The sequence below is a fragment of the Balaenoptera borealis genome (assembly GCF_965194805.1).
Source record: "Balaenoptera borealis genome assembly, chromosome: 14".
Taxonomy (NCBI): Eukaryota; Metazoa; Chordata; class Mammalia; order Artiodactyla; family Balaenopteridae; genus Balaenoptera; species Balaenoptera borealis.
The window spans coordinates 81,807,487-81,821,919 of record NC_138875.1 but is presented as its reverse complement, the minus strand read 5'-3'; the positions used below and the strand labels follow the sequence as shown (position 1 = coordinate 81,821,919).

General features: G+C 45.0%; 1 protein-coding gene across 3 annotated transcripts in view; it reads right to left on the bottom strand.

Moving 5' to 3' along the window:
* The window catches only part of TMEM233 (transmembrane protein 233), a 45,143-nt gene extending 32,024 nt beyond the window's left edge, over window positions 1-13,119 (bottom strand). Inside the window, exons 1-3 of one of the 3 annotated variants that reach the window (XM_082356053.1) lie at window positions 7,945-13,119; window positions 7,227-7,427; window positions 6,043-6,886 (exon numbers count right to left, since the gene is read on the bottom strand). In XM_082356053.1, the coding sequence (XP_082212179.1) occupies window positions 7,239-7,427; window positions 7,945-8,130 (375 nt within the window). In that variant the 5' untranslated portion in view covers window positions 8,131-13,119 and the 3' untranslated portion in view covers window positions 6,043-6,886; window positions 7,227-7,238. Of the gene's footprint in view, window positions 1-6,042; window positions 6,887-7,226; window positions 7,428-7,944 lie in introns of those variants that run through there. The other 2 variants (XM_082356055.1, XM_082356054.1) reach the window with 2 other exon arrangements.
* Between the last annotated feature and the right edge of the window lie 1,314 nt (window positions 13,120-14,433).

The following is a 14,433-nucleotide window of genomic DNA, read 5'->3' as shown; positions in this document are numbered from 1 at the left end:
AACAGTATTTCCCAAAGTGTGTTCTGTGGCATATTAGCCTGAGGATCAAAAGATGCTAGGCAACATGTTTAGTAAATGTCCCAAGCTACACTGTACCGTCCAAGAGCCACAGGAAACAGCGGCTGGCCAAAGGCTTCACACGACCTCCAAGGAAAGGAAACAGTTCACTTTTGCTTAACTTAGCATTTGACTTCTCAATTTTCCCCCGTATTCCCTACTGCTTTTTTTGGATAAAACTTGTTTATATCAGGCAGAACCAGCTGTTTGAGAAGCATGGTTTTAGAAAATCTGGTTTAATTCCTGAACTTGCAGAACTGGAGATTTCAGATACATTCAGGCTCCTGCTCTGAAGGCATCATGTTTCTGGATGAGCAGCTTTGGACTGAAGAGTGTTAGTTGAGAACAGAAATCAATTTCCAAAGGTGGACCCACTGGCCTGCAGTGTGTGGGGTGCTGGTGAGCTCCAGATGAGCCAGGAAAGCCATCCTTGGGAACCAAGCCTTGGCTAACTTCTCAGCAACGCCTGGCATTAGCCTGGGTTTCCTGGATATTTTCCAAAAAAGTTTTGGCAGAAACGCAGAACAGAGAAGGGAAGGGAGTGTAATCCTCAGAGATAAAGGCAGGAACAAATTTCGGCCTCTGGAGCCATTCATTCATTCATCAAACATACATTACTTACCAACCATGTGCTCAACATCGTGCTAAGTTCCTGGGGCTAACAGTGCAGGCGCAAGGGGCTCACATACACACACTGGTGCAGAGAAGGAAATGTACTCTGAGAGAAATCTGTTCAGAGTGTAGTGGGTACAACCTAGGGTGAGGGCAACAGGGCAATCAAGAAGGGCTTCACAAAGGAGGTGACTTTCCAGCTGAGCTTTGAAAGAGGAGTGAAATCTGCATTTTAACAAGAGCTTCAAGTGGCTAAATTTTGAGGAGCACTGTTCTAGGATATGAGTCCTCCTACCTGGCCTTCTATTGAGGACTAGTTGAAGGTGTCCTTCAAAGTCATCGTTAAAATTCATTATAAGTCATGGATAAAGAAGGTGTGGTAGATATATACAATGGAATATTACTCAGCCATTAAAAAGAATGAAATAATGCCATTTGCAGCAACATGGGTGGACCTAGAGATTGTCATGCTGAGTGAAGCAAGTCAGAGAAAGAGAAATATCGTACGATGTCTCTTATATGCAGAATCTAAAAAGAAATGGTACAAATGAACCTATTTACAAAACAGAAACAGACTCACAGACTTAGAGAACGATTTATGAGAACAGGCTTATGGTTTCCAGAGGGGAAGGATGGGGGGAAGGGATAGTCAGGGAGTTCGGGATTGACATGTACATACTGCTGTATTTAAAATGGATAACCAACAAGGATCTACTGTATAGCACAGGGAACTCTGCTTAATGTTATGTGGCAGCCTGGATGGGAGGGGAGTTTGGGGGAGAATGAACACATGCATACGTATGGCTGAGTTCCTTTGCTGTGCACCTGAAACTATCACAACATTGTTCACTGGCTATACTCCATTATAAAATAAAAAGTTTAAAAAAATTCATTACAAGTCAGACATAGTTTGCTTATTAATTAATGACAAACTGCACCTCAACCATGGCCTGTTTTGCCAACTCATTTAACAGCTGCTGTTTTGTTATCTGGGCAATGTTTAACAACTTTGGGAGGGACTTTCTTTTTTCCTTAACAACAACAAAAAAAACTTTTTATTATGTAAACTTTCAAACATATTAAAAAATTAACAGACTAATATAACAAAACTCCATGTTCCCATAACCCAGCTTCAACAACCATCCATTAGTGGCCAATCTTGTTTTATCTATGTCACCCATATTATAACAAAGCCGTTATAAAATTTTATCAGTAAATTAAAATGTCATTTAAAATGTTTTCTTTTACAGGAACACACAGATTAACATCTTGTACCTCTAATAGTCTAGGACTTATTAGATTGAAAGGACCTATTGAAAGGATCCCAACAGCAGTTTAAACTCTATATTCCCAAATACCAAAGGTCAGTGGCCACCCTCTGCCACATAATGGGGAAACTTATGAGAGTAGCGATCCAGGCAAGGGGCTGCTTGGGTGATGTGCATATCTAAAATTTATGGGTACTGGGGCTTCCCTGGTGGCACAGTGGTTGAGAATCTGCCTGCCAATGCAGGGGACACAGGTTCGAGCTCCGGTCCCGGAAGATCCCACATGCCGCGGAGCAACTAAGCCCGTGCGCCACAACCACTGAAGCCCACGCGCCTACAGCCTGTGCTCTGCAACAAGAGAAGCCACCGCAGTGAGAAACCTGTACACCGCAATGAAGAGTAGCTCCTGCTCGCTACAACTAGAGAAAGCCCGCGCACAGCAACGAAGACCCAACGCAGCCAAAAATAAATAAATAAATGTATTAAAAAATAAAATTTATGGGTATTTATAATAGAGCTTTCCAACAAAGCTGACACAATTCAGGCAAGGTCTTTGTCATCTGAAACCATCTTAACACTCTTCAGAGCTTCAAGCACAGGAATTCATAAGAAATAAGTCATAGGTGTCCATAATTTTAATAACCTATTTCTCAGCTGACAATGATGTGGAAAGAGCCATAGAAGGAAGAGAGAAATCACACTGAGAGACCCAACGAGCTACAATATTTAGAGCTTCAACTTGTAAGCAATGTAAGCCTCTTGGGTCAGCTACCTGGACCAAGATATGTTATTTCCAAGTTCTGCCTTGGTCACTGAAAACAACAACAAAACCCAAAACAAACAAACAAAAAACCACCAACCCCCCCCTCCAAAAACGTACACAAAAAACAACTCCCTTCTAAACCTACTGAAGTCCAGCTGAAACACAGCTTTGATGGATGAGCCCTGGTAGAGCCTGGGTCAGATAGAAAGAACGCCCAGTTTGGTTTGTCTTTCATCCTGTGGATATTTACTTTCTTTTTGACCACAGACCTTGTCTTCTAGAGCAGATGTGGTCAGGCTCTGGGCAGGACTGTGGTTTACTGTGCCAGATAATGGATTTTGACAATGGCTTCAGATCAATCATCCATTATCAACTGCATCTTCTGCTGGTTTATGAGACCTGTTGCCTTGTTTTGAGGATTTCTCTTTGCCTTTTTTTTTTTTCTGTGCTGGAGCCATTTTCTGGACCCTGTGTCTTTCTCTTTCCTGATTTACTTCCTTGTATTCAGGGAGCACATCCTCCCATAGCTTTCTGAGAAAAGGTGTATGTCAGATGTTTTTTTGAGATCTTGAATGTCTGAAATTAATATTTACTTTTAGACCACAGCAGTTATTTATTCCAGTGACACAATTACTGGTCACTGTTTTTATTTTTTATCAAATTTTGCTAGTCTCAATAAAAATAGAAAAACTGCTACTGGAAAAGGTAATGGCTTGTATCCCTAAAATATATGCATCATCATCTTTATTGAGTTCATCATCATCATCATCAATACTTATGAGTTCTAGCTGTGTTTTAGGTAATGCCATGAAGCCATTTAACTTTTATCACTTAATCTCCACAACAGCCCCTGAGTTGGTACTGTCACAACCCTTATTTTACAGGGTTGAAAAATCAAGCCTCAGAAACATTGAGACAGCTGCATGAGATCACAAACGTAGCAAAAAGCACAGAAGGATTTGAACCTCACTGGTTGGTATCTAGACAGATTCTGTTGGTGTGAGGGAGAAGTTCTGTTGAGAGAAGGCTTATAATTCACCTAATTAAAACTCATTGGCTATTTTGCATCCACACTTAGAGTGACCGAATTGGTTCACCTACGCAAAAGACTGCATCATAACATCATAAAAAATGGAGGCTCGGCATGGACTCACTTCCAGTCTCTTGAGCCAGGTAGCAAATTCCAGCTACAAAACCAATAGGCTAAATTTGCCAACACTCCTGCAACTTGCCTGGAACCTTTTTTCTTCCAGAGGGCAGAGACCTTGCTGATCTTATTTACCACTTGATAGAGGTAAAGGAGTATACCAATGCCTGGAATAGAGCCTGGCATATAATAGGTGCTCAATAAATATTTGTAGGATGAACAAGCATTCTTTCTCCAGGGTAAAAGCCATGTGGATAGTCTCCAGCATTCTATCTTTCGGATGGAATAAACAGAGATAGCCAGGGATGGGCGGGAGCACAACGAATGAGGCCTGAAAACCACCCTGGCCTTTACTTTCCAAGCCACGTGCTGCATCTGTATGGAGGAAGGGTGCCATTTTCAAATTCACATGTGCAACATGGGCTAGCAATGGCCCAGTGTGGGGGAAATTCTTGAGATATGTGTCCCTGAAATTGAGTACAGTTAAGTGCACTGCAACAAACAGACTTTCAGTACTTGGGGGAAGCAAAGACTTTCACGTCCCTGCCTCTGACAATGCTTGACCCACCAGTGTTTCAATACAACAAACCATACTGTACTGATTCTCATCGGTGGTGCACTGCCTCACAACCAGGACTCTATTAGTTCTGCACGGGATGGTTAAAAGATCACAGATGCCCACAGCTTGAAGAATACTCTTCTCAAATGTATATTTTTCAAAGTAGTTTTATTATCCCCTAGCACCTACTTCAACTCTGTGATTTTATAGAAGGCTTCTCAGGCTTGGTTTAATAAATAAAGATATTGACTGTTTTGAGATTGCTGGCTCTTTTTACAATTCTGGGAACTAGTTATATTGAGCCTTGTCAATATTTATACCAGTTTGCATCATCTCCCAGTGTTTCTTGATTGGGGTGCTATTGATGTTTGGGGTAGGTCAGTTCTTCATTCGGGTGACAGTCTCCAGCACTGTAGGATATTAATACTCTTAGCCCCCCCCCAAATGCCAGTAGTGCCCCAAATCACTGAGATACACAAATACTCCCCAATATTTTCAAGTGCTTCCATGGGGAACAGCACCACTATTTAGTGCCTCAATTTATCACAAATTACAGATGAGTAAGATCTGAAAATAGCCAGGATTGAACATCACAAGACTCCCTAGGGAAAGAACACACCTGGCATTTGGTGGGCCACCTTCCTCTTACACACCCTTCCACTTCCTCTTCATCCTTTGGACTTTGGAGTCTTTATTATGAAACCTGTCAAATCGGGATCTGCACTGTTTCAAAGGGAAAAAGCTTCCAGTACCTTAGAGGGAGTTCAATGAGGAGGGTGTAGGAAGCTCTTTTAGAATTTGGATTTCATTAATTTGATGTTCTGTTTGTTTTCATACATGGCATATGATGTTTCCAGATTCCAAATCTATCCATCTGTCTGACAATTATTGCCCGTACCTAGCACAAAGCTGGTGGCTTGACACGCTTTTATTCTGTTTTATCCTTACAACAGTTTTGCCTCCACTTAAAACACCTTTTACATTCTCATTTTCTAGGTGAAGAAACCAAGGCTTTGAAAGGGTATGGAACTTGGCCATAGTCAACTTTCTGACTCCAGTGTCTACTTTCTGACAAAGTAGACACTTTTCTACTTTCTGACCATAGAATGGTCTCCTGCTGTAAATCTAGTGAAAAAGTCTTGGTGGAGGGAATGGGGACGAGGGGACCAGAAAAAGGTTTCTATTCGAAACATACAAGTCTTATCCCCCAGGACACACCAAGTAGCATCGTTAGTGCCCAACCTGTCACCACCCGCTGGAGTTTTAGCTCATCTCAGATGAATGTGGGGTGTGGGGAGCCTTTGCAGGCAGTTTTCTTGTTGGCACTGGGAAAGGGGTAAATCGGCTGTCGATTCATTAATAAACCAGGACAGAGTGTGGACACCAATACCAGCCAGAGACTCTGCTGCTGTCTGGAGAATTTGGCTGCTGCATCCTCCCCCTGCTTTGCTGCCAAAAAAACCCAAAAAACAAAAAGAACCCAAGACCGGATATCTTGGGAGAGGAAGGGAGGAAACTGGCTGGTTGGTCCAAAGGAACCTGACATGGTGGTTCCGGGGCTCCAGTACGGGATAGAGCAGCAGGAGTAAAAGAGACATTGTGACCCATTAACACCATTCATTCATTCAGGCGTTCATTCAGGCATTCATTTTGTAATATTTATTGGGCATCTACCACCTGTCAGATTCTCTTCTAGGTAAAGGTACAGCAACAAAAAACAAGCAACAAGCAAATATCCCGGTCCTCAGAGAGCTTATATTCTAACGAGGGGACACACACAGTAAGCATGTTAATAAGTGAAATAATGTATCAGATGCAGACGAGTGCTTTGGGCAAAAACTATCGGGGAAGGGAGACTAGAGCTTGTGGGGGGTTTGATTTTAAACAGCGATCAGAGAAGCCCTCAGCAAGTGACAAGTGAGTGAAGATCTGATACCACCATCATGCTGGGCACTGTTCCAAGCAGGTCACACTTTATCTCATTAATACAACAACCCTAAGACATATGGCTTTGATTATTCTCATTTTACAGACAAAGAGACTGACGTTAAGAGAGATGCATACAGCTAGCTAGTACGTGGTGCAAATGGGATTTGAACCCAGGCAGTCAGAACTTCAGCGGCTGAACGCTTGAATGTTGGTGCAGATAGCCTACAAACGGGGTCTGAGAGAGGGCAAGCTGTGCGTGCAAATGAGGTCTTCGTATGTACCCACGAAGCGAATACGGAACCACCCAGGAGCAAGTGAGGGCGGGCTTGAAGGGGGGAGGGGGGTGGCGGCTCTTGATCTTTACTGAGCTGAATCCGGACTCTCCCGGGTCTGCGGCTGGAGAGTTCGGTCCGGCGAGGTGGGTGGGCAGGGGAGGGAGCTCACTGCAAGGGTTGTCCCGGGACAGTGCCCGGCCAGCTGCTCCAGTCAATAAGGTTAGGACCTCGGGGGCGCTCCTTGCCCTCCCGGTGGGGTTCGCACGGAGCTCCTACCTGGGCGGAAGAGGGCGGTGGAGGCGAGCTTCGGAAGGGGGGACTGGAACGCTCAGGGAGAGGCACGCAGCTCGGGAGGCCGGCGCAGAGGGCGCGCGGAGATGCACGGGGCGCGCGAGCCCCCAGTGGGTTCCCGGGAGCTCCCAAGGCGTAAGAGCCAGCGGTGGAGGGGCGCCTGGGAGCCCTTGGGGCTCACCAGGAGAGGCGGGGATAGGGCCCCGCGCAGGAAATGAGAGCGGGACTACGACATGCTGGGGCAGAAGGAGTAAAAGGGGAGCTCGCACGCTGCTGGTGAGAGGGCACAGGGGTAGCCCAAGAAAGGCCTGGAGGGCGGGCTCACTGGAAAGCGGGGTCAAAGGGTGCCGACGAGGGCCAAGCAGAGGCAACTGGCGTAGGAAGCAGTGCGAAGGAACTGGTGCCGCGGAGAGGGCGTGCTGCAGTGTGGGACCAGGGGTCTAGAGGACATCGGGGATCGCCTGGGGACCCTCAGAGAGTGGCGGCGGCGGCGGCGCTCCGGGCGCAGCAAAGAAAGGACTCCGTGCTAGAAGACAGAGACAGTGCCACGCGCTGGAGAGGCCGAGCACCGGCGAGGCAAAGAGCGGCGCAGAGCCTGCGCGCTCAGGGCACGGGCTGTGCTGTTGCCTGCGAGGGTGGCGCGCTTTGAGGCTCCAGAAAAACGGGTTGAGAAGAATCGGATGAGCGCCCAGGAATGTCGGAGGAGGCCGGGAGAGAAGCGGGAAAGTCCAAGGAAGAACTTTCCCAGGACGGAGAGAATGCACCACGGGCGCTGCTGGAAGTAGTGGAAAGCGGGCCTGGGGGAGGCTTGGTCCGGGCTCTGAGAGCCACAAGGAGCGCAGTGGCGGCGCTGATGGCTGGGGGGAGAGTGAGGAGAGCCCCAGAAAGGTGAGCAGGGGCTGCGGAGGACAGAACACCCCCGGTGCGCGGGGCCGTGAGAAAGGGAGCGGCCGAGGGCGGAGAGGGCGAAGAGTCCCCAGGAGGGGCTCTACACGGCCCAGGTCTCCACTCTCCCTGGCTGCTCCGGGCCCTCGTTCACTCACCATGATGGAGAAGACTAAAGCCACGATGTTGATGGGGTACGCGGGGCAAAAACACGAGACGATGGAGAGCCACAGGTAGTTCTTGGGCATGGGCACGTCCTCCTCGGTCTTGTCATCCTCAGTGTTGGCCTCGGGACTGCTGTCCAAAGCCCTCTTGAAGTCCGAGCTGGGAGCGTACTGAGACATGGGCGAGGCGCACGGTGCAGGGAGGCGGAGGAGCGCACAGTCGGCGCCGTCTGGGGCTCTGGCCGCAGGCTCCTGGCGAGTCGCTGAAAAGCCAGCGGCGCGGGGCTCCAGGGAGGCGTAACCTCACCCCTCCTGCGCCCTTCACTTGCACCCGCCTGACCTCAGGGACCCAGGCCAAGAGCCTCCGCACGAGAGGGAGGGAGGGAGCGAGGGCGTGGGGGAGGAGTCAGGGAGCCAGCCAGCCTGAGAAACAGGGGGAAGGCACTCCTTGACGACACACCCAGGGGCCAACAGGCAGACACCCAGACTCACACCTAAGAGTCCGGAGTAAAAGGAGGCTCAGGGAAGGGAAAGCAAAGACTCTCCGTTGTAGACTGGCTGACCTACAGGCTGAAGATGGCCAGCTCATCTTTTTAAGCAGCTGAATTTGAATACATTCAGCGTCACAGCAGGCGACACAGCTCTATCCAGTTGGCCATCCAACCCTACCGTGGTGCCCAAAGACTTATTACTTCCTCTTGACTTTAACGATTTACTTCCCCTGACCCATGCTCCTCCTTCTAAGACTTTGAACATTGAGCCCCACTGATTTCTTTTCCTCAACAGGTGGGCAGGGAACAAGGTGCTCAGTTTGGGGCCTAACCCTTCACACACTGCACAGGGGGCCTCTGGAGACTGGCGTGGAGTGGAGACAGGCAGTGGGCACCACCCGGTCAGGGCCTGCCCCGGTCCCCTCCACTCTCTCCCAAGTGTGGAAACAAGGAGTCCTTCTCCGCTCCACTTTCCCACCTATAGGAAAGAGAGAGCAGGTAGATCTAACTAGTGTAGACAACCCAGGTGGTTACTGGGATGGAAAGGAGAGAGAGGGATCCACTTTGGGAACCGGGGTGAGGATAGCAATTGTACCAGTATCTGAGCAATTTATGAAAGATGGTATGGACCAGAACTGGGGCTCCGAACCCAGATAGAGCTGGGAAATCATCACATCTGAGTTGAATGACCTCAGGAAAATTCCCTCACCTGACTGAGCTCCGAGTTTTTCATCCAAAAAAGGTGGAATAATGAGAGACCCTGCCTTATAGGGATGTTGTAAAGACTATGAGATTGCATGTCAAGCCACGTGATTCTAAGGGCTCAATAAATGTTAGCTATTATTAGGACGATATTTTCCCCAAATATAGTCGTTATACAGTATCTCAAACTCAACATCCATTGTTGCGAATATTTCATGAAAATTCCAGATAGTCTGAGCTGGCAGGGTCACAAAGAAATGCAAATAATCTTAGCATGTACAGTCTCAAAAACAGTTGCTCACACCATCATACGGAGAAATGAGATGAGAAAGTATTACTCATCTGCTTGGCTTTCTCAGAACATGAATTGATTATCTGGGATGCTCTCACTCATTTCATGGGCCATAGTGATTTGAATATCTACCTCCCTCACTGGACTGCAAACTCCCTGAGACAGGGAACTGTCCTGCTCATCTTTGTGTCAGCCCTTGGTACAGTATCTGGTATTGTGCTTAGCATAGCTTGCTGCGTGAACATATAAAGATGAAACATCACTTATATGTGGAATCTAAAAAAAGATACAAATGAACTTATTTACAAAACAGAAATAGACTCACAGATATAGAAAACAAACTTATGGTTCCCAAAGGGGATAGCAGGGGTGGGGTGGGGAGAGAGAGATAAATTAGGAATTAGGGATTAACATATACACACTACTATATATAAAATAGATAAATAACAAGGACCTACTGTATAGCACAGGGAACTATATTCGATATCATGTAATAACCTATAATGGATACTGAAAAGGGATATCTATCTACCTACATATCTAGCTGAATCACTTTGCTGTACACCTGAAACAACACTGTAAATTAACTGTACTTCAGTTTTTAAAAATGATTAAAAAAATGATGGAACAGTACAACAGTACCTTTCCCACCATGCCTTCTCCCCCATTTTGGTTGGTTAATCAAGTGGGAATAAGCCAAAGAATTAGATTCATCTACTGAGTTCTCAACCAAGCCTTTGCCTTGGCTGTTTGCTCTGCCTGGAATGGTGTTCCCCAAGACTGTCACATGGCTGCTCCTGTTTATTCCTCAGCTGTCAACTGAAATGTCACTTCCTCAGAGAGACAGAGAGCTCTTTAGATTTATCTAGTGTAGGTCCCCATAATTATTGTACATTTTACCAGCTTTCTGGGGGGGGTGACATGTATCACTATTGTAATTTATTTGTTTACTTGTTTGCTGTCTGTTCTTTCTTGAGACTATAAGCTCTGTAACCTGTTCAGGGCAGTATCTCCAGCATTTAGAATTGTCCTGGTACATACTAGGAATGCAAGCAATAGTTCTTGAATGAATGGATCAAAATTACCTGGGAGAACTGAAAAATGATTTCCGGATCTTGACCAAGATCTACTTGAATTAGAATTTCCCAGGGTGGCACCCCAGAAATCTGTATTTTGAATGCCTGAGAAGTCCATATTTTTAGAACACTCCCCAGTGATTTTGATGGAACGGAACATTTTCCCAAATCCCAATACTGTCTCTAGTTCGCAGGATGTAGGTCTGGATCTTTAGTTTTTAGGTTGCCTCTGGTGCCTCAAACTCAGCATGTCAAAGGTGAAAGTGTCCTCCCCAAGAACCTGCTTCTCAAGGCTTGGTTCTTGGCTAATGGGTCCCGCCCATTTCTCTAACCTCCTCTCCAGCCAATCCTCTCCCCTCACTATGCCCAGTTTCATAGGCCCTTTTTTTTTTTCCTTTTCTTTTCTCAAGAAGTACACCTAGCCTTTTCCTATCCCAAGGTCTTGGACCTGCTATTCCTTCTTCCTGGAATGTGTCCCTCCCTCTCTTCACCTGTTGGCTCCTTCTCACCTTTCAGAACCCATCACCTCATGTATTTACCTCCTGAGAGAGTCCTTCCCTGATCATCATACCTAAAGCAGGTTTCCATAATCTTATTCTCCATCCTTTCATCCTATTTATTTCCTTCACTACATTACCACAACCAGAAATTGTCTTATTTATTTGTTTACTATTTATTGTCTGTCTCTCCCACTAGAAGGTAAACTCAAAAAAGCAGAGATTTTTGTTTGTTTGTTTTGTTCACTGTGGTGTTCCTCGTGCCCAGTTCCTGGCTCTTAGTAGGTGTTCAGTACGTATTTGTTGACTCAATAAACTGTGCATGTAGTCATCCAAGTTAGGAGCTTGGAGGGCATTATTATTCTCTTTCCTTCAGCTTCTACATGAACAATTCATCACACCCTACTGATTCCATCTCAAACATGACTCTTCACTCCATCCTTTTTTTCCCATCCCCATGGCCAGTGTTCTAGTTGCAGCTCCTATCAACAATGAAAAGGCTCCAATGGGGGCTGTATGAGCCGTATTTGTGATGTGAGCCTGGTGATATTAGTTGGTGTGACTAAGCCCAAGGATTGGGTACCAAATGGAATTTTGCTGTTTCAAGGTCATGAACTGCACCATCCACTCCAACCCACTTGTGTCATCCAGGGAAATACACAAAAAAGGGGTTGTTGACTCAGCATAGCCCATCTCCTCTGTCAGGAAAACAACTGTTCAACACTGGTCCAACACTCTGGAATCACCAAACATTTACTGAGTACCTACTGTGTGCACTCAATGCTTTCCCTAGATGCGTCATCTCATTTAATTCCTACAGTACCATTTGTAAGGTACGTGGAGAGGTTTCTTTTTTACAGCTAAGGAAACCTAGGATCAGATAGGTAAACTGTCTTGTGTAAGGCCTTATAGCTGAGTGGAGGTGCCAGGATTTGAACCAGGTGTAAGATACTTGTTCAGCTAGCAGGTCCAGGCAAGAGAGGTAGTTTGAAATCTCTGAAGTTTGCTGAAGTTATTATATTCTGCTCAGGGAAGATGGATTAATAGTTTGTTGACCGGTCTAAAATACAGCAGTGAAATTGCAATCACTTGAAACATTTACAATTAGATTGAAAAGAAAGTGCCCATACCAGAAAGTGCAATGTATATGGCGTTGATTCTTGAGGGATGCATTAGACCACTCAGTAGGGGTTTCTAGCTCTAATTTCCTGAGCTTCACTAATTTTCTCTTGAGAGGTCAATTTATTGCTCTTGAATGAACCCTACTGGCTGATTGCTTAATAATGTGGCAATACCTTCCCTCTTTTAAAAGGAGAGAAGAAAGTGACTTCCTAATGGCCAGTGTAGGAGAGGAAAAAAAACTCACTCTAGCTTTCTGGATCCTGATGTAGCAACTTACCCTTTTTGACCTTTGAAAAAAGTTTTACTTCCAAATGTAAAAGTAATATACCTTCATTCTAGAAAAGTTGGAAAATGAATAAAAGTGTAAATAAGACGAGATATCACCTATACCCTACCATCCAGTGTTAACCACCATGAAAATAAGGGAATATTTCCTTCTAATCCTTTTTCTACATGTTATATCACTATTAACGTTCTTTGCAGATATTTTCATAATCTGCATCATTTCCTGTCAATTAGATGGATTATTACTTATAAAACCATCCCCTGATAATTAGCTATTTAGGTTATTTTTAGTGGGTTTCTGTTGTTACACAAAACATGAAAAATGCTGTGATGGATCTTTTGTATCCAGTTATCAGCATTTGTGATCGTTTCTTTATGACTCATGATTTTACAGGGTAGACATCTGTCTTTGAAAGGCAAAGAAAACAGACTTGCTGGTTGAGAAATTATATTATAAGGTATGTACCAAAGGTAAAATTAAAATGTAGGCCAAGGAAACAATCACAGATTCAATGGACTACAGAAATGAGATGATTCAAATGAGATGAAATGAGATGGATTCAAAGAACAACTTCTCAATGCCAAATGGATCCCTAGATCTACAATATTCAATGGGGTGACGTTGAATGTATGCTTTTTGATGTTAGTTGTATCTAGGATTCCATAATAGAGGAAGGGAGGGAGAGGGAAGGAGGGAAAGAGAGAGGGAAGGAGGGAGGGGGAAGAGAGAGAGAGAGAGATTGAGAACCTGCTGATCTGTGAAAATGCAAGAGAAAGGTTCCAGATCTTTAGGAATGGCAAGAAGTCAAGTACATTTGCTGCCAAATTCTGTGTTAGTCTCAACTACCAGGCTTTAGCATTCATAAAGTAACTGCTGTGGTCTCAGGGGTTTGCTACAAAAGAACAGTGTTTTTTTGGCTAATATTATTAGAAAACCATTTACGTTTCCAATTTCCAACAATTCTGATCCTCTCACAAGGGGGAAAAAAGAGCAAAACAGGGGAGAGGGAGTGTGAGGGTGAAACAGATTCTGTCCTGTTAATTTTTTAAAACACAACACCTTTTAATGAAACCACTTGAAGATGGAGGGGCATAACACACAAACTCTCTGACTTAAAAATCTTTTTCCCATTCATCCTCCATTGTACCAGAGAAGAACTGTATCCACCCCATCCTTTTATATATATATATATATATATATATATATATATATATAATGATATACACACATACATATGTATGTGTATATATATATAGAAAATGCTGTGTTTTGGACTATACTCTGCAACTCATGGATGAACCTGCTATAAAAAATTAATAAACAGAAACTTCAACTAAATAGAGTTGGGAGACCGGAAGGGGGAGCCCTCATGCCCTGTGGTGATAACAGTGCCCAACACGAAGAAGAAAGATTCCTCTTTTTTCCTGGCAAGGACTCAGCCAATGACAAGCCATGGACTCTTTGTTTACTAGAGCCCTCCCACTGCCCCTTCCCCTCTATAAAAGCATTCTCCTTCCCTTGCCGTGCAGGGACTTGCACGTGGCTCGCCATGTTCGCAGGAGAGGTCTCCTGACGCAGAATCATTTCCAAAGAATCTGGACTGCAAACCAGATTAGGGTCTGAAAGGCTGAAAATTGACCCGTGGAATGGCAACCTGGAGTAATGGGTGGTGGAGGTGCTAGGGGTGACAGCTGAGCAGGCTTGATCTGGTGGGTATTAGGAGGACTGAAGAGGAGTAGACAAGGATTGCACCTACATGTGGGCTAGAGAGGGAGAGGTGAGTGTCTATGTTTGGAGTGTATCATTTGGTGCACCTGAGTTAAGGAGACCAGATGTTCTGGTTTTGTCAACCTGTATCACACTTTGTCAGTTAAGTCTTCTTATTCACTCAATAATATTTATTTGAGAAGCTACCATATGTCAGGCACTATTTCGGGTGCTGGGGATATAGTGGCAAACAAGAGAGCCATGATCCCTACTCTGATGGACAAACAAATAAGATACTTACAATCTGTAA